Raw genomic sequence first — 20,837 nt, 5'->3', positions numbered from 1 at the left:
GAGACCCAAGTTTGGGAAACCCTGGCTTAGGGAGCGATTCAGTAGGAATTTTGTTGTTGTTGTTTAGTCGTGTCCGACTCTTCATGACCCCATGGACCAGAGCACACCAGGCCCCCCTGCCTTCCACTGCCTGCCAGTTTGGTCAAACTCATGCTGGTAGCTTTGAGAACACTGTCCAACCATCTCATCCTCTGCCATCCCCTTCTCCTTGTGCCCTCCATCTTTCCCAACATCAGGGTCTTTTCCAGGGAGTCTTCTCTTCTCTTCTCATGACGTGGCCAAAGTATTGGAGCCTCAGCTTCAGGATCTGTCCTTCCAGTGAGCACTGAGGGCTGATTTCCTTCAGAATGGATAGGTTTGATCTTGTTGCAGTCCATGGGACTCTCAAGAGTCTCCTCCAGCACCATAATTCAAAAGCATCAATTCTTCAGCGATCAGCCTTCTTTATGGTCCAGCTCTTACTTCCATGCATCACTACTGGGAAAACCATAGCTTTAACTATACAGACCTTTGTTGGCAAGGTGATGCCTCTGCTTTTTGTCTAGGTTCAGTAGGAATTAGGTAAAGGTAAAGGGGCCCCTGACCATTAGGTCCAGTTCTGACCGACTCTGGGGTTGCGGCGCTCATCTCGCTTTACTGGCCGAGGGAGCCGGTGTACAGCTTCTGAGTCATGTGGCCAGCATGACTAAGCCGCTTCTGGCGAACCAGCGCAGCACACGGAAACGCCGTTTACCTTCCCGCCGGAGTGGTACCTATTTATCTACTTGCACCGGTGTGCTTTCAAACTGCTAGGTTGGCAGGAGCAGGGAATGAGCAATGGGAGCTCACCCCGTCGCAGGGATTCGAACTGCCGACCTTCTGATCGACAAGTCCTAGGCTCTGTGGTTTAACCCACAGCGCCACCCTTCCCCGTGGGCTGCTGCAACCTTGTGCTCCATCCTCTGAAAATTCCGTCGCTCTGCTCTCCATAGCTGTCAACGTTTCCTTTTTTTAAGGGAAATTCCCTTATTCCGAATAGGATTCCTCGCGAGAAAAGGGAAAAGATGACAGCTATGCTGCTCTCCCCTCCCCGCGGGAAGAAAACAACCGACAGAACCCAGAAACTGAGGCTCGGCGCGCCACTCTGCACTTTTTTCAGTATGTCTCTGCACTCGCAGGCAGCGCGCGACGCCTATTCCCGGCCGGGCCCATTGGTGTTCGGGGGGGGTGTTTGTATGTTTTGCGTGAGGACCGAAGTGAAGCCAGCCCGCTTTCTGGAAGAAACGCGAGCAGAGCAGATAAAGACGACTAGCGAGGCGATAGAAGGGAAAGGGAAAAAAAACCGAATAAACGCGCGCGCACACAAAAAATGAGGACACAGACGCGCACCCCCTTTCTGCAGCACGCAATGGTCCAGTCCGGGAAGGCGGGGAGTGGGCGGGGCTCCGGGCGCGAGGAGGCCGAGCAGAGCCCGTCCTTCGCCTTCTTCCCTCAGACGGTGCTCGGCGGCTCCGGAGGACAAAAGCGGGGAGCGCGGCGGGCGGAGCGCGGACACGGTGAGGGGAAACGACGATTCCCGAGCGGGTTGACGAGGCCGCCGCCGGTTATTCTGGACCAGGGCTGGCCCTGAGGCGAGGCGAGGCGGTTGCCTCAGGCGGCAGGGCCCGCGGGGACGGCCTCCCTCCCTCCCTTCACCCCCTTGGTCCCGGCGTAGGGCTTCCCTGTGACCTCCTCCTCCTCCTTCCCCGGTAGCTCTGGCCCTCAGACAGTGCTCTTTGGTCCTGGGTGACCACGGTGTGCGCTGCTCTTGTCGGAGCGCCGTGGAGAACGGCGACTATAGGGTTAACTGAGTGTTAGATTGGGGGGGGGGGGAGTCATTTTTGCCCCATGGCTGCTGGGCAAACGGGCAAAAAGGTTTAAAGAGGAGCTGCTGTTCCTGCTGAGAAGGTATTATTAGGTATGGGAAGTTGGTGAGGGGCCCGGTTTTAAGAGGGAAGCGTTAACGATAATGATATTTGCATTGGTAAGAGGAGGGGGGGGGCTGTTTGAGGGTATTAAGATGAGCCTCGGTGGGAAGTGGATAAATGGCAGGTTTAAAAGAGAATATTTGTGTGTGTGTGTAGTTTAAGAGGAGTTATTAATACACACGTGTGTGTATGAATACACACACAGTGGTACCTCGGGTTAAGTACTTAATTCATTCCGGAGGTCCGTTCTTAACATGAAACTGTTCTTAACCTGAAGCACCACTTTGGCTAATGGGGCCTTCTGGGTTAATGGAGTCTGTAAGCTGAAGTGTATGTAACCCAAGGTACCACTGTATATATGTGTGTGTGTACACACACACACGTTTTTATAACCCCCCCCCATATATATATAATTCATTCTCTCTCTCTCTCTCTCACACACACACACACACACACACACACACACATATATATATATATATATATATGCAGGTTTTGGTGTCCTCGGGTGTCTTCCCGTGTAAAAGTTGGGGTGTCTAGGCGACGTTTCGACGAGGTCTCACTCGTCATCTTCAGGCTGGTGCTTTCGGCTTCTTGTTACTGGAACAGAGCAGGATCTCAGTGTTTGAGTTCCTATAAATACTGTTGAGGAGGTGTGGTGTATAGCCTCCAATGTTCTGGGCAGAGAGGAGGTTCCCAGGCTAGTGTGCCTTTTCTTCTTTTGTTCCTTAATTACTTGAGGGATATCTTGAGTGATTTCTTGAGTGATTTCCTGAATCACACTTAGGTGGGTCATTAGGTGTGGATTAGTTGCTAAAGCCTTCGTGTCTTGAACTCTTGAACTTTGTGAAGAGTTTTTCTGAGAAGATGGCTGTACTGCACTTGGTTGTGCTCTGGCTTGGCTTCGTGTATAGGGGCGAGCTGTGGTTTTGTGGCCTGTGCCAGCCAGATCTGTGTAGGGATTGCAGGGGGGTGCAGCATCCGGAGGTGCCACCCTGGTTTGGCTACTGGATGGTGTCTGTAATTTATCTGTGGAGAGGGTCTGGGTTTGGGTCTGGTGTGGTTGATTGGTGATGGCGTTCTGTGTGCTTCTGGATCTGGTGTCAGATTTTGTGGGGAGGGCTAATTTCCAGATGTCTGGCAAGCGGGATGTGTCGTCACGCTTGTTCATGTTGTGAGGGTGTTTCTCTATCTCGATGGCTTCCATGATTATTCTCTTGTGGTGATGTTCCATGTTAAAGAGCAATTTGGAATCTGCAAAATTAATTTCGTGTCCTGTTTCTTTCATGTGTTGGAAAAGAGAGGAAGTTTTTTCTTCTTTTTTGACGGCATTCTTGTGTTCTGCGATCCGTGCATTTATTCGTCTGTTTGTTTGTCCAATGTACGTGGCTGGGCAGACTTTGCAGGGTATTTCATAGACCCCTTGGTTTTCCAACTGAATTTTATCCTTGGGGTTTCTGAGGATATTGGCTATTTTTTGGTTGGTGCAAAAGGCTGTTTTGATATTGTGTTTATGGAGGATTTTGCTAATTTTATCTGTAGTGCCCTTGATATAAGGAAGGAGGGCTATGCCATTGTTTTCTTCTGTGTCTTGGTTTTTGGGGGGTGTTTCTTTTTGGATTAGCTTCGTAACCCTGTTTTGCTGGTATCCATTGGCAATTAACACATTTGAGAGATTCTGTAACTCAGTTGTCAAGTGGTCTTCGTCAGCCAGGCGTTTGGTTCTGGAGATGAGAGTCTTGGCTACGGAGTTTATTTGTGCAGGGTGGTGGTGAGATTGTGCATGTAAGTAGCGGTTGGTGTGTGTTTTTTTCCGGTAGATAGTGTGTCCTAGGGAGCCATCAGGTTTTTTGTAGATTAGGACGTCAAGGAAGGGAAGTTGGTTGTTGGCTTCTATTTCCATAGTGAATTGTATTTTGGGGTGTAGGCTGTTGAGATGTGTGAGGAAGCTATCCAGTTTTTCCTTCCCGTGTGGCCAAATTACAAAGGTGTCGTCAACATATCTGAGCCAAAGTTTGGGTTTGTGTTCTGACTTGTCTAAAGCATTGGTTTCAAAGTGTTCCATGTACAGGTTAGCGATGACCGGTGAGAGGGGTGATCCCATAGGTGCTCCTTCTATCTGTTTGTATCTTTGTCCATTGTGGATGAAGTACGTGTTGGTTAGGCAGTGGTTGGTCAGGTCCAAGATGTATTCGGGGGGATTGTATTTGTTTTGAATGGCTGTCAAGGCTTCATTAATGGGCACTTGTGTGAAGAGAGATACAACATCGAAGCTCACAAGTAGGTCATTGGGTTGTAGGTTTTGCTTCTTTATTGTTTCTATGAACTGGAAGGAGTTTGGAACGTGTGAAGAGATGGATTCTGCATAGGGCTGAAGTTGCTTGGCGAGAAATTTAGCGAGATTTTGTAGAGGTGAGCCTATGGAGCTGACTATTGGTCTGAGTGGTGTTCCTTCTTTGTGTATCTTGGGGAGGCCGTAGAGTTTGGGGCATCTGGATGATTTTTCTCTGGGGATGATTCTTAGCTGGATTTCTTCACTGATAGGAGAGGCTTTTATTTTGGATTTGGTGGTTTTTTCCAGATAGGTGGTGGGATCTGTTTTTATAGGTTGGTAGGTAGGGTCTTGGAGTAGATTTGATAGTTTTGTTTGGTAGTCTGATGTGTTCATCACAACAGTGGCATTACCTTTGTCTGCTGGGAGAATGATTATGTTGTTGTCTTTCCTCAGGTTGGTGAGTGCTTTCTGTTCTTCTTTGTGTAAATTGCTTCTGGGTGGTTTGCTGGAGCAGAGGATGTTGGTGACTTCAAGTCTGATTTTATTGGCTTCATCTGGATTGATTTTGGTTAGGCTAGCTTCGACTCCGCATATGATGTTTTCCGTGGGGATGCGTCTCGGGGCGACTGCAAAGTTGAAACCTTTGGAGAGTACTTTGGTTTCAGTTGAGGTGAGGATCCTGTCTGATATGTTATGTACTGTTTGTTTCATGGGTTGTTGTGGAGGGTGGCTGGGCTTCTGGCGTTTCTCTAGTTTGTGGAGTTTGTTGGTGTGTGTGTCTGTCTTGTGTGAGGTCTCCGTTTCAGCTCTCCAGACGGCTAGTTGTTTGCATTTGTCCCAGAGTGCAGGGTGGATTTTGTTACAGAGTTTGAGGTGAAGAGTGAGTAGATCTTTGTTGGTTTGGTTTAGTAGGTATCTTTTCTTGTGTAGTTCGTTTCTGATTAGAGATAGTTCAGTTCGTTTCAGGATCCTTTCGGTAGCTGGGGTTTTAGAGTGGAATTTAAGTTGGAAGCATGTGGGAATTAAGTTGTTAACTTCCCTTCCTTGACGTCCTAATCTACAAAAAACCTGATGGCTCCCTAGGACACACTATCTACCGGAAAAAAACACACACCAACCGCTACTTACATGCACAATCTCACCACCACCCTGCACAAATAAACTCCGTAGCCAAGACTCTCATCTCCAGAACCAAACGCCTGGCTGACGAAGACCACTTGACAACTGAGTTACAGAATCTCTCAAATGTGTTAATTGCCAATGGATACCAGCAAAACAGGGTTACGAAGCTAATCCAAAAAGAAACACCCCCCAAAAACCAAGACACAGAAGAAAACAATGGCATAGCCCTCCTTCCTTATATCAAGGGCACTACAGATAAAATTAGCAAAATCCTCCATAAACACAATATCAAAACAGCCTTTTGCACCAACCAAAAAATAGCCAATATCCTCAGAAACCCCAAGGATAAAATTCAGTTGGAAAACCAAGGGGTCTATGAAATACCCTGCAAAGTCTGCCCAGCCACGTACATTGGACAAACAAACAGACGAATAAATGCACGGATCGCAGAACACAAGAATGCCGTCAAAAAAGAAGAAAAAACTTCCTCTCTTTTCCAACACATGAAAGAAACAGGACACGAAATTAATTTTGCAGATTCCAAATTGCTCTTTAACATGGAACATCACCACAAGAGAATAATCATGGAAGCCATCGAGATAGAGAAACACCCTCACAACATGAACAAGCGTGACGACACATCCCGCTTGCCAGACATCTGGAAATTAGCCCTCCCCACAAAATCTGACACCAGATCCAGAAGCACACAGAACGCCATCACCAATCAACCACACCAGACCCAAACCCAGACCCTCTCCACAGATAAATTACAGACACCATCCAGTAGCCAAACCAGGGTGGCACCTCCGGATGCTGCACCCCCCTGCAATCCCTACACAGATCTGGCTGGCACAGGCCACAAAACCACAGCTCGCCCCTATACACGAAGCCAAGCCAGAGCACAACCAAGTGCAGTACAGCCATCTTCTCAGAAAAACTCTTCACAAAGTTCAAGAGTTCAAGACACGAAGGCTTTAGCAACTAATCCACACCTAATGACCCACCTAAGTGTGATTCAGGAAATCACTCAAGAAATCACTCAAGATATCCCTCAAGTAATTAAGGAACAAAAGAAGAAAAGGCACACTAGCCTGGGAACCTCCTCTCTGCCCAGAACATTGGAGGCTATACACCACACCTCCTCAACAGTATTTATAGGAACTCAAACACTGAGATCCTGCTCTGTTCCAGTAACAAGAAGCCGAAAGCACCAGCCTGAAGATGACGAGTGAGACCTCGTCGAAACGTCGCCTAGACACCCCAACTTTTACACGGGAAGACACCCGAGGACACCAAAACCTGCATTCCTGTACCCGTGAAAATCTACGAAAGCAAATATCTCACCTCTACGGGGAGGAAACCTTCCAGCTGACAAGAACCTACGAGAAACTAGAAATCCGAAGAGCCACCATCTTATGTGATCTCTTGTTCCTACGCAACTGCCGAGACAACAACTTAATTCCCACATGCTTCCAACTTAAATTCCACTCTAAAACCCCAGCTACCGAAAGGATCCTGAAACGAACTGAACTATCTCTAATCAGAAACGAACTACACAAGAAAAGATACCTACTAAACCAAACCAACAAAGATCTACTCACTCTTCACCTCAAACTCTGTAACAAAATCCACCCTGCACTCTGGGACAAATGCAAACAACTAGCCGTCTGGAGAGCTGAAACGGAGACCTCACACAAGACAGACACACACACCAACAAACTCCACAAACTAGAGAAACGCCAGAAGCCCAGCCACCCTCCACAACAACCCATGAAACAAACAGTACATAACATATCAGACAGGATCCTCACCTCAACTGAAACCAAAGTACTCTCCAAAGGTTTCAACTTTGCAGTCGCCCCGAGACGCATCCCCACGGAAAACATCATATGCGGAGTCGAAGCTAGCCTAACCAAAATCAATCCAGATGAAGCCAATAAAATCAGACTTGAAGTCACCAACATCCTCTGCTCCAGCAAACCACCCAGAAGCAATTTACACAAAGAAGAACAGAAAGCACTCACCAACCTGAGGAAAGACAACAACATAATCATTCTCCCAGCAGACAAAGGTAATGCCACTGTTGTGATGAACACATCAGACTACCAAACAAAACTATCAAATCTACTCCAAGACCCTACCTACCAACCTATAAAAACAGATCCCACCACCTATCTGGAAAAAACCACCAAATCCAAAATAAAAGCCTCTCCTATCAGTGAAGAAATCCAGCTAAGAATCATCCCCAGAGAAAAATCATCCAGATGCCCCAAACTCTACGGCCTCCCCAAGATACACAAAGAAGGAACACCACTCAGACCAATAGTCAGCTCCATAGGCTCACCTCTACAAAATCTCGCTAAATTTCTCGCCAAGCAACTTCAGCCCTATGCAGAATCCATCTCTTCACACGTTCCAAACTCCTTCCAGTTCATAGAAACAATAAAGAAGCAAAACCTACAACCCAATGACCTACTTGTGAGCTTCGATGTTGTATCTCTCTTCACACAAGTGCCCATTAATGAAGCCTTGACAGCCATTCAAAACAAATACAATCCCCCCGAATACATCTTGGACCTGACCAACCACTGCCTAACCAACACGTACTTCATCCACAATGGACAAAGATACAAACAGATAGAAGGAGCACCTATGGGATCACCCCTCTCACCGGTCATCGCTAACCTGTACATGGAACACTTTGAAACCAATGCTTTAGACAAGTCAGAACACAAACCCAAACTTTGGCTCAGATATGTTGACGACACCTTTGTAATTTGGCCACACGGGAAGGAAAAACTGGATAGCTTCCTCACACATCTCAACAGCCTACACCCCAAAATACAATTCACTATGGAAATAGAAGCCAACAACCAACTTCCCTTCCTTGACGTCCTAATCTACAAAAAACCTGATGGCTCCCTAGGACACACTATCTACCGGAAAAAAACACACACCAACCGCTACTTACATGCACAATCTCACCACCACCCTGCACAAATAAACTCCGTAGCCAAGACTCTCATCTCCAGAACCAAACGCCTGGCTGACGAAGACCACTTGACAACTGAGTTACAGAATCTCTCAAATGTGTTAATTGCCAATGGATACCAGCAAAACAGGGTTACGAAGCTAATCCAAAAAGAAACACCCCCCAAAAACCAAGACACAGAAGAAAACAATGGCATAGCCCTCCTTCCTTATATCAAGGGCACTACAGATAAAATTAGCAAAATCCTCCATAAACACAATATCAAAACAGCCTTTTGCACCAACCAAAAAATAGCCAATATCCTCAGAAACCCCAAGGATAAAATTCAGTTGGAAAACCAAGGGGTCTATGAAATACCCTGCAAAGTCTGCCCAGCCACGTACATTGGACAAACAAACAGACGAATAAATGCACGGATCGCAGAACACAAGAATGCCGTCAAAAAAGAAGAAAAAACTTCCTCTCTTTTCCAACACATGAAAGAAACAGGACACGAAATTAATTTTGCAGATTCCAAATTGCTCTTTAACATGGAACATCACCACAAGAGAATAATCATGGAAGCCATCGAGATAGAGAAACACCCTCACAACATGAACAAGCGTGACGACACATCCCGCTTGCCAGACATCTGGAAATTAGCCCTCCCCACAAAATCTGACACCAGATCCAGAAGCACACAGAACGCCATCACCAATCAACCACACCAGACCCAAACCCAGACCCTCTCCACAGATAAATTACAGACACCATCCAGTAGCCAAACCAGGGTGGCACCTCCGGATGCTGCACCCCCCTGCAATCCCTACACAGATCTGGCTGGCACAGGCCACAAAACCACAGCTCGCCCCTATACACGAAGCCAAGCCAGAGCACAACCAAGTGCAGTACAGCCATCTTCTCAGAAAAACTCTTCACAAAGTTCAAGAGTTCAAGACACGAAGGCTTTAGCAACTAATCCACACCTAATGACCCACCTAAGTGTGATTCAGGAAATCACTCAAGAAATCACTCAAGATATCCCTCAAGTAATTAAGGAACAAAAGAAGAAAAGGCACACTAGCCTGGGAACCTCCTCTCTGCCCAGAACATTGGAGGCTATACACCACACCTCCTCAACAGTATTTATAGGAACTCAAACACTGAGATCCTGCTCTGTTCCAGTAACAAGAAGCCGAAAGCACCAGCCTGAAGATGACGAGTGAGACCTCGTCGAAACGTCGCCTAGACACCCCAACTTTTACACGGGAAGACACCCGAGGACACCAAAACCTGCATTCCTGTACCCGTGAAAATCTACGAAAGCATATATATATATATATATATGAAGACGGAGTGCCTGGCATGCTCTGGTCCATGGGGTCACGAAGAGTCGGACACGACTAAACAACAACAAATATATAGGGCTTAAGAGGAGTTAATAATACATACGTTTACTAAGGGAATAGGCATGCCAAGTGAGGTACCCTTTATATTAGCAGCCTTGAATTGAATTGAAAATCACCATTGTACATTATTCAGCATGGTTGCCCCTGCAGAATCCAAGCCATATACTGAATGTAGTGTGGAGGCATGTTTAGGGAAATCTACATCCTGGTAGATTTTGGTAGTGCTGGAGCCATATTTATGACTAGCTTTTTTGAGGGGGCGGGAGTGTTTAGGTGACTCGTGAAATCTGCCATGGAGAAAATGTTGAGGCTGTGCTGAATCCACTTCTCCCTGCATGTTAATTGCTTCCTCATCAACCTTCCGCTCTTAATTGTGGGTCTTCACTTATTTTTATTTACTTGCACACACACACCCCTCCCCATAGGCAGTATAGATGTGTTTCCCAGGCAGTTACTCTATCTGGGCAGCAACTTGGCCCTAAACCCTGCTTAGCCCTGAAACTCCCACTTGGTTCTAGCTAATAGAATATTCAGAATAGTACCGAGGAGGCAGAGTGAGTAATGGAGCAGCCTTATTTAATTAAGTGACACGGTTTAATTTTGAAACTAAAATTACGATCCCAGCACCTGAACACGATTGCTAATTTGTAGGGCAGAGATTAGGTTATGTTTATTCTGTTTATGTATTGCTTCACACAAAGGACTACCCAAGCAATTTGCAGTGGCAGCAATCATACAAATCCATTAAAAGTGTTGATCCACAAAAATCACCCAACAGCATTCAAAATCCACCCTACCTCAAATACTGCTGGAGCACAATCCCCTCCATCCCTGACTATTGCCTGGGCTGGTGGGTTTTTGGAATCGAACAAGGTTTGGTGTGCTGCAGATTTACCACTTTTACTGAAAAACATGTGGCTCTGAGCATGCGTTAGGTCCATTTCCCTTGCCACAGCCAGCACTATTTCAGGGAGTGGGGATAAGAAGTTAGCTTTATTTTCTGTTTAATTTTTAAGACAACAAAGGAGACTTGTTGAAAGGACAATCCTTATTGGTTCTCTCAAAGCGAGCAAATTCTTTTAAAATATTAAGGGTGACATGTATTTCTCCCAGAAGATGAGCCAGTGTGATCTCTAGTGGATGCCTTTATTCTCAAAGATGTAGGTTGATAACCGCAGAATGCACTATTGGCCAGTTCTCTATATTCTTTTGATTTCTTTTTTGTAAAAAGATGACCTAAGTTGCATACACATGATTAATAATAACAATAACAAAATAAATTTATATACTGCCCTTCATCTGAGGATCACAGAGTGGTTTACAGTATACAAAACACAAAATACACAACATAAAGAAAAAATACCCCATGGGAGTTGTAGTTTACGCCTCACAGAGCTGCAGTTTCCAGCACCCTTAATGGAATCGTTTCCATATTATTTTGGGGTGGGGGTCCTTTAAATGTATAGTGTGTATGCAGTCCTAGTCCTCTCTAGGAAAACCAGCCTCATAGAATCCTGGTTTTAGTTTCTGTGGGTATTAAACAGAGTACTTCAAATCTCTTGAAGGCCTTAAGTAAAACTCCAATGAATGTTCTGCGTAGTTAATAGACTCTTAATAGCTAATGAACAGTTTGAGAGAGAAACAATTTCAATTTACTACAGAGGATGCTGGGTTTCATTAACTTACCTTTTATATTAGCAGCCTGATGAGTTGAAAATCATCGTCATATGTTATTCGGCATGGTTGCCCCTGCAGAATCCAAACCGTATACTGAATGTAGTTTAAACAGGATGTTCAAGCCAAATGACATTACAATCCTTAATTACAACACTAGTGTATTGCACAGGAGATGTGATCAAGCCTGTTAATTATTCCAGATTAATACTCACAGTTCCAGCCGTGTTAGGAAAATGTGTAAGGCAAAACATGTACAGTATAGGCTTCAGATGACTTTGGAGGCATTGTTGTGGGCCCAGCTCTGTGGAACTCCTTCCCACAAGAAGTTAAGACAGCCACTGTCCCTATTGAGTTTCAGACATCTGGTCAGAATTGCTTTATTTAGGAGGCCTTTGTACCCTGGATGCTTCTCAGAAGTTTTACGTTTTTCTTTTCTTTTTTTAGATTTAAACTTTAGAGGTTTAATTTGTGGTGTCAACTTTGTGTGTAGTATATTTTATTGCTGTAAGCCACTTTGAGACCTACGTAGTGGAAAGCGGAATATAAGTATTAAAATAAAAATTGCAAGTTGTGATGTGTTCATGTTTTTAGACAAGTGACAAAAATGCAAAATACATCTGTGACTGCCAAACTGAATTGGCACAAATATTTTAAATTCTTAAATACAGTTAATTGTTCACAGGAAAAACATAGTGAGCATGTCAAAGGGCATTGTTTTCCTTTCATATCAGATTAGAGAACTACAGAAGAGCATATAATTTAAGCACTTGCTCAGTGAGTTTTAAAGTATTTAGGCCATGTAGAGCAAACCAAATGTGGAGAATACTAATCCTGTAGGCTTGAAATTATGAAAATGTAGAATAAAGGATGTCTAGAAATAAGGCTTCAGTTTCAAATCTATGGGAAATGGAAAATAGAAACTCTCAGGTGCATTGCCACACAGTATGTTCAAATTTAGGTTGTGGTTAGTGCTAGGATGTGGTTTTCTTCAGCCTTCACTGGGTAACAGGGCATTTTCTCTTTTAGGGACACTATGAACGAAGAGCAGTTTGTTAACATTGACTTGAACGATGATAATGTTTGCAGCGTGTGCAAGTTAGGAACAGAAAGAGAGACTCTCTCATTCTGCCACATTTGTTTTGAGCTAAACATTGAAGGTAAGTGTAGCCTAACATTGAATAATAATACTGCGCCCTTGAGGCTTTGGGAAATTCTGAAAGGAAATTCTTATTATTGGAAGAATGTCTCTTTTACTGGAAAAGTAGTAAATAAATACAACATTTTAACTGTTAGTATATTTGTGAAAATTCTCTGTAGTGTCCTATCCACTAAAAAACATCTACAGTAATAGAGACAAATTCAAAAGTAGTCACTAAATAATACAGATCACTTGTTGGACTTTTTCAGGAGTTAAGGATCTAAATGCAGGATAACCTACTGTTTCTTAGCAACCACATTATGTCATTGCCAGATGGAGTAGCCATCTGTAAAAACAACCGAGTTTTGTGACACCTTAAAAACAAACCAATTTATTATAGCATAAGCTTTCCCGTATCAGATTTTATTCATTTAACAAGGTTTGTATGCCACCAAAAACCCCCCAGCAACCCTCTGTATACCTGTGACCATATATTCCATTCCATATATTAAACACTGAGTGTTGAGAGACAAAATCTTAGTGAGGTCTGAGGGAAATGAAACACAGACAGATAATTGCATTATATATACATTTTATATGTTGGCTGTCATTTAGAGCCTGTCAGCGTGCAGCAGAAACTCTTGCTAGTCTTGTTTCCTAGCAATGGTTTAAAATACTTTCAAGCTGAAAACTTGTTAAGGATCCAGCATGACTGTCAGGTTAGCTTGATGCCACTGCTAAAGTCTTTAATTCAGACACACGAAACCTGCGTTCACATCCCTGTTATGCTTTTAAATTTACCTTATGGTATTAAGCAAGATGCTAACTTTAAGCTCCATCTCCCTCACAGGGTGTTTGTGTGAATTTTTTTAAAAAAATCACTCAGTTTGGAGATGAGAGGATCAGAATACAACTCAAACCTTTTGGGCTTGTACTATATGCATGTGAGCCCTGTAAATAGTTACAGTAATTTACTCTTGAGCTTTTTGTAACTTTATAATCTGATAATCAGGATTTGAAGGACTGCTAGTTTAGTTAACCGATACTCACATTTGCCCAGTCTTTAAATAAACACGCTGTGCGTTTCGAAGCACGCATTTACTTGGCGATTTCAATTTCCCTTATTCTCAGTTTTGTTACAGTTCCAGCATTCATACGTGTTTGTGTCTTACAAAATACATTTCTTGACAAATGTTCATTCTAAATACAAGCGGGAGACCAAACAGTGCTGTGTTGAAATATGAAGTTTAACTACTCTTTAGGGCTCCAAACAATAGAAATTTGACCTAGAATAATAGTTAAATTGTACGTTTCTGTACAGTATTGTATATTCTAAAAGACAAGTGGAAGCATGTGCATTTTGTCATGAACTGTATTTCGTAAGAGATGAACAAGTCCCAAGTAAACAAGTCTAAACATATTTTTGTAGTAATAAACATTCGCTGGTGTTCCATCCAGTAATAGCCTTCCTGCACAAATGACTTTAGAGTTTTGCCTCATATTTATTTGAGGCAACAAAGGTTACCAGACTACAGTCAATGCTGTTTTTTAAATACCAGTCTAGGCAGCAAAGCTGGTTGAGGATTGTTGATCTGTAACAACAAATAGATCCCCTTTCCCTAGTTTGCCCTGTATGGAATCTAATGATCGGGCAGATAAATATTGAGCAGTTGTTACTAAAATCTTACTTGGTACCAGAAGTAGAAAGCACTCTACTTTTTCTGAGTGCTGTCATAGGAGCAATGGACTACACTGGCCGCTGGTTTGTGCAGGACTTTCTATGCTATATCCTGCAGCAAAGTACTTGGCAAAGAACAGTTTTTAAAAAACAGGGCTGTTGCAGCATTCTGAAGGGTTTGTTGGCTTGCTAGTAAAATGGAGAGAAGAAAAATGACTTATAAACCAAGCCAGTTTGCTTTGTTCGGGTTCCAGAGTACAGGGGCAAGTGTCCTTCTTACCCTGGCTGGGCTCACAAGGTTCAGGGGAGATGTCTCGTTGCTATTCATTCTCTTCCAAAGGTGGCTCCAAAGTTCTCCCAATCTGCAAATTATTAGCTGTAAGGAAACCGGACCGTTTTCAAATGGTTTTTAGGTGTTGTTTGTTTTATTTTTAAATTGGATTGCTTTGTTGCTGTCTTTCACACTCTGGGCTCTTTTGGGCGGCAGGGGTTGGGTTGAAATTTTATAATAAGTTAAAAAAATAAGGCAGTGGGTTAGACTGAATGACCCTCCTGTTTTGCAGTTGTATGATCATTCCAGACCTGTATCTTAATGGCCTGTTATCTTGGTAACAATTCCCCTGAAACAAAACAAAAAGTTCTGATCAATTGATTAATTCACTCACGCTATTACTTTGCAGTAAAAACACTTCAAACCATCTCTTTTAATCAATTAAGGAATAATTACTCCATACAGCGTGCTTTTAAAATTTGATTAATTATCCCATTGAGTTAGATAGAAATCGGTTTAAAAACCTTCACAAAATCTACCTCTCCAAATGCACACAGCAACAAAGCAAAATCCCAAAGTGGCCTTTTACTTAATTATCAGCCACCTAGGGATAATTGCATCTAAGGAAATAAAAACTTGGGTGCCATCCAACCTGGAGAAAGGGTGGCGATGGATGTTAACAGCTAGCTGGCAAGTCCTGGCATCAAAGCTGTGTGTGTGCCTGTTCATGGCTCTTTGAACTTGCCCAGCTGCTAGCATAGCTCTTTGGATTAGAGACTTGCACACAAAGAGAAAACAAGCCCAGCAGCTATTGTGTAACACAGCAACATGAGCTGGGTACAAAAGCTGATGCTGGCTGTTCCATATAATGAGATCTTCCATTGTAGAAGGCTGTAGAAAAGAATAAATGCCTACTTCAAAATGCATCTGCACCTGTTCTGAAATACTTCTTGAAAAGCAGATGATTTAGTTCCTACTTTCTTTACATGTACATGCTTGCTGTTCTAAGCATCTGTTTTATATTTAGCCAAGATAGAAATATGTTGGGGCATGAGTTCCCTTTCAGAATTTTAATTAAAGCTTTTCAAATATAGAGGGTCCTCCCAGGCATAATATAAGTAGCTGCTGGCTGAGAGCTGCTTGTCAGTTCAGTTACAACTCTACAGGGAGATAATCCTTCAGAGTTAACATACTGGCTAAATGCCTTATGCCAGCATGGCTGAATGCCTAAATGTATTGGTAGGACTGCATTTTTCCATACTCAAAACCAGCAGTACCACAGGCTAATTTGCTTGCACAGTAATAAGCTGCTGGAAATCATTGCTTCTTGATTTTCTGGCACAGTCCCTCACGGTGTTGGTGAGGCATTTATACAGGGTATTTGCTGGATTTAATATATTGATATAAATAGCAGTATCTTTAAATATTTTTAAACAATACCATGAGCTTGAGTGGCAGAATCACAGTAGACTGAGAGAACTAATATAAATATTATTTACTCATTTTAAAGAGTCAGCTGTTCTTCAGAATAAATTCTGCTCAGCCAATGTACTGTCACTTCGTCTTTGTTGCAGGTGTTGTACACTCAGTTGAAAACTTCCATGAAGATTCTAGTGCATCATACATCATGCTTAACTATGGTTTAACTTGAAACAAGCAGCTTTGAGGTTTCTTGCAATCAAGTTGTGTAAATTTAATGAAATTACTCAAAAGTCCACATTTTGCTCCTGGCCATGCTGGAAGCAACGAAGCGCAAAGCTATTCTTCTTGTGTTAGTCAAACGTGAGTTCATGGTTTGTTTCATCTCCAAGCTCCTGGTTTGAGTCTTCTCCAAACACAGCACAAGCAGTAGCCAAGGTTTCTTTGAGGGAAACAAACCATGAAGTTTGCTTTGCATGGCCAGGAGCGAGACCATGCTGGAATCAACTATGGTTCCGTGTAATGCACGAACACAGCTTCTGTTGGCTGTCGGGGTGCAGAATGTGAAAATCTCCCCTTCATGTTTTTTGGGGTGGCAGCATATGTGAAATAAGTGAGCTTCTCAATGAGATTGAGAAGGAAGATTAGATTTATTCTTTCCAAACCCCTATAGATGAGAGACAAAACCCATGTGTAGAATGGAACAAAATTGTTTTTGTTGTTCTTCTGGTGAAAACAGCAACACATTTTTTGCTTGGTGGAATTACAGTTGCAGCACTGCCACACTCCTTCATTTCACATTCATACATGTGTTGCATAATCTGCTTTATGATAGATGTTCGCAGAGCTTTTCCTAGTTAAAATCCAGCCTATTTAAAGGTGCTTAGATAACAGATTCTGTCCAGTAATTCTACAAAGCAAGGCTTTCAGTTTTGTGAAAGACTGTATTGGTGCCATATTAAAGGTGCTGATGCCCTGAGTGACACTGCCTATCTCAGTATAGTACTTATCATTTTTTGCCGTAAACATTAGAGATGTTAACCATAGACGACAGAAGTTAGGCTATCCTTGTCCAGATAGGGGCACAGCTGGACCACTGTATTCCTGTAGTCTATAAATTCCTGCCTTAGTCTTAATAGGATTCAGTTTGGTTTATGTGTGATATGTAAAAGGTAAAGGAACCCTGGGTGGTTAAGTCCAGTCAAAGGCCACTATGGGGTGTGGTGCTCATCTCGCTTCAGGCCAAGGTAGCCGGCATTTGTCCTCAGACAGCTTTCCAGGTCATGTGACCAGAATGACTTTATAGGCCGAGGAAGCCGGCGTACAGCTTCCGGGTCATGTGGCCAGCATGACTAAGCCGCTTCTGGCAAACCAGAGCAGCACACGGAAACACAGTTTACCTTCCCGCTGGAGCGGTACCTATTTATCTACTTGCACTTTGACGTGCTTTCGAACTGCTAGGTTGGCAGGAGCACGGACCGAGCAACAGGAGCTCACCCCGTCGCGGGGATTCAAACCGCCAACCTTCTGATCGGCAAGTCCTAGGCTCTGTGGTTTAACCCACAGCGCCACCCGCGTCCCAAGTATTTCATTATATAGGGGTGTGGATAACTCTTTGAGCTGCTTATGAGAAAAATTAAGTGACTATGAGATACAGAACCTTGTGTTCTTGCAACCTGTCTAGTCTTCATTGAGTGCCGATTTCTTCTTAAAATATCTGCAGCCTACAATTTAATATAATTGAATTACAGTGTCCACTTGTAACTTTTTTCTCCCCTCAGGAATACCAAAGTCTGATCTTCTGCATACAAGATCATTAAGGGGACACAGAGACTGTTTTGAGAAATTCCACTTAATAGCAAACCAGAGTTGCCCACAGTCAAAACTCTCCAAGAGCACATATGCAGAAGTGAAAAACATACTGAGCAAAAAAATTAACTGGATTATACAGTATGCACAAAACAAAGATTTGGATTTGGATTCTGAAAGTTCAAAGCAAGCACAGCATCAACTGTTTGGCTTTAGACATCAGAGAGAGAGAAAGCTACTGCCACAATTTGATTCCCAAGTTCCTAAATACTCTGCAAAATGGATAGATGGAAACTCTGGGAGTATTTCAAACTGTTCGCACAGTATTCTAGAACCAAGAGAATCCAGCGATTTTAGACTTGATATGTTGCAGCAAGCAGGTGCTACCTTACACTGTAGTAGTTCATTGTGGTCCAGTCATGACCAGTCAGCGGAGATGGGGAAAGCGGAAACAGGTCCAGATTCCCAGGTCGAAAGAAGACACCCGCAGTACAGCAGGGAGCAATGTAAGTGGAAGAAGTGCTTATGCTTATGTGTCTCGATATTTTTGTTCTAAATCTTTATAAAGGCATTTTTAATAGCTTTTAGTAATCAGACTTCGTCGTCTGAAAGTCATTGGAAATGGGAACAGAGTAAATGTTGCTTGCTAGTATCTGATTGTCAAATGCACCAGGAAAGAAGGGAAGTCTTCCTTTTTGAGTTGATGTGCAAACACTAAAATTGTATTTATCTTTGAACGTTTCATTGACACGTGGATTCACTCCAGCGATTAACACTTAAGCAGAAGGAGGGAGGTCTTCTGAGTTCACACAAGCGTAGAACCCGTAAATGTAAATACTTCGTTTTAAATCAGCAGATTTTGTGTTGTGTTTAGGATTGCAGCCTCGTGACATTTACAAGGGAGTAAGCTCCATTGAGTGTATGGAAACTTACTTCTGGGGAAACACGTATGAGACGACACTGTTAATCCAGTAATATTGATCTCTTTGAATGCTTAATTTAGTGTCTAGTAAAGGGTTTACAAACCTGGAGCAGCTTTGAAGGGTGCAGACGTTCTGCTGTGTGCTGGTGGGTGGGGAACTGATAACAAGCAAGAGTCTGTTAAGCCTGCTCAGTTTTTATGGCCACAGACATCATCTCATTTATTTCCCCCAAAGGGATGTTTATAACCCTGACCAGATAAGAGTGTGACTTCATGGGATGTGACATAGAAAGGGCACAAATTCACATTAAGGCAGTTGTATGAACTTAAGGGATGCGGGTGGCACTATCGGGACGCTGGTGGCGCTGGTGGCTACAGAGCCTCGGGCTTGCCGATCAGAAGGTCGGTGGTTCAAATCCCCATGACAGGTGAGCTCCCATTGCTCGGTCCCTGCTCCTGCCCACCTAGCAGATCGAGAGCACATCAAAGTGCAAGTAGATAAATAGGTACCGCTGTGGCAGGAAGGTAAACGGCATTTCCGTGCACTGCTCTCGTTCTCCAGAAGCGGCTTAGTCATGCTGGCCACATGACCCGGAAACTGTATGCCGGCTCCCTCAGCCAATAAAGCGAGATGAGTGCTGCAACCCCAGAGTCGTTCGCGACTGGACCTAATGGTCAGGGGTCCCTTTACCTTTACCTTTATGAACTTAAGTCTTGTACTTTTTCACTCCTGGGTATTTAGGGTTGCCATGTTCTTCTGAACATTAATACCCTAAGTATGTTGCTGCTTTCCATTTTTCTGACTTGTCACTACAGTAGAATGAAGAAGCCCAACATTCAGTTATGTTAGTCTTGGTTACCCTTCGAAATGGTTTGTTAAAACATTTCTGTAGGTCACCCCTCCTTTGCTTCCCCTCCCCCTCTCTTTTGTCTGGTGGCTTATGTTTTTTTCCTTTTTCTTGTTTCAGTGAGTAAGATGACTCTTGCAGAGGTGGAACAGCTGAATGGGAAACTTCTCCAGCAAATCCAGGGTAAGGTGAATTTTAATATTTGCCTATTGATTGGTCCTCCCCAAAATAAATAAATACATAAAGGAAAAAGACACTGCTAGTTTTAAGTGTAGAAAATACACTTTTTTCTCTTTTCCCATGAAAAAGGTAGAAATCTTGAGAAATAGAAACAAATTAATTTTGGAGACTACAATGTAAAAGCAGCCATCTGCATTCTATAAAGTGTCATGTATTCTGCTCATATATTGATCCAGAGTAGAATCCCAATTTATAGTTAGCGGAGTAAAAACTTAAACACGTTGCAGGATTCCCCAGAAACAGACCAGAGACAATTAATATTTCATTCATCAGAGCTTTACTGCTACTGAAGGCAAATGAGCATAATGGTCACGAATCCAATAGATTCAGGATTGGCACTGTCCATAAGAAATCCAGTTGCGGCAGACTTTACTTAAACCTACAATAACTTATAATAAGACTAAACCTGAACACTATATACAGAACACCACACCAGAAGGAAGAGAGATAGAAAGAGAAACCCAGGCTGCTTCTGGCCTTATTATTATAGTCAGCATGATCTTGACAGAAAAAGATAACGGAAACAGTTTAAGCCAGCAGTACTCAGCTTCTCTGAAGCAATAACCCAAACATCATGAGCCTTCTGCTTGTTTCTTTCACACAGAGAAGCTTCGCTCTCTACGCATCAGATCAAGACTTTCTGTACTAAGAAATGCAAACTGACAGAAAGGGCTCTAGGTTACTGATTTATAGGTTCACAACTTTCATTTTGTTTTTAGTATCTTGTAAATGACACTACACAATTGCAAAGTGATGGGTGTACTTCCTGAAATCATGGACTAACTTGATGCTAATATTTATTTCAGATGTGTTTGAAGAGCTGACTAAGCAAGTGCAAGAAAAAGACTCCTTGGCTTCACAGCTCAATGTCCGTCACATTGCTATTGAGCAGCTGCTAAAGAACTGTTCAAAATTGCCATGTCTACAGATGGGACGGGCAGCAATGAAATCCAATATCTCCATATAGCTGCAGCAAAGCTTGCCTTTCCCTGCTTTGTTAATCTTATCTCATACAGTAACATACTCAAGCAGTATTTTGGAAAATTCTAAACATGTACGCATTGCAAAACGCAACGGAAGTTACATACAGTGCTCTTTTTTAAAAGAAGAAG

The 20,837-nt window shown here is 43.1% G+C and overlaps 1 protein-coding gene across 1 annotated transcript; it reads left to right on the top strand.

Moving 5' to 3' along the window:
- Positions 1-1,387: 1,387 nt before the first annotated feature.
- LOC310659251 (protein EURL) lies at positions 1,388-20,837 on the top strand. The gene is made up of 5 exons (XM_083402517.1): positions 1,388-1,535; positions 12,427-12,557; positions 17,688-18,221; positions 19,606-19,668; positions 20,532-20,837. Exons 2-5 carry the CDS (start codon positions 12,434-12,436, stop codon positions 20,690-20,692), a joined length of 882 nt encoding a protein of 293 aa, XP_083258643.1. The 5' UTR covers positions 1,388-1,535; positions 12,427-12,433; the 3' UTR covers positions 20,693-20,837.

The sequence above is a fragment of the Podarcis tiliguerta genome (genome assembly GCF_965153285.1).
Source record: "Podarcis tiliguerta genome assembly, chromosome: 10".
Classification (NCBI taxonomy): Eukaryota; Metazoa; Chordata; class Lepidosauria; order Squamata; family Lacertidae; genus Podarcis; species Podarcis tiliguerta.
Note: the sequence above shows the minus strand (reverse complement) of the source record. Positions and strands in the feature narration are given on the sequence as shown.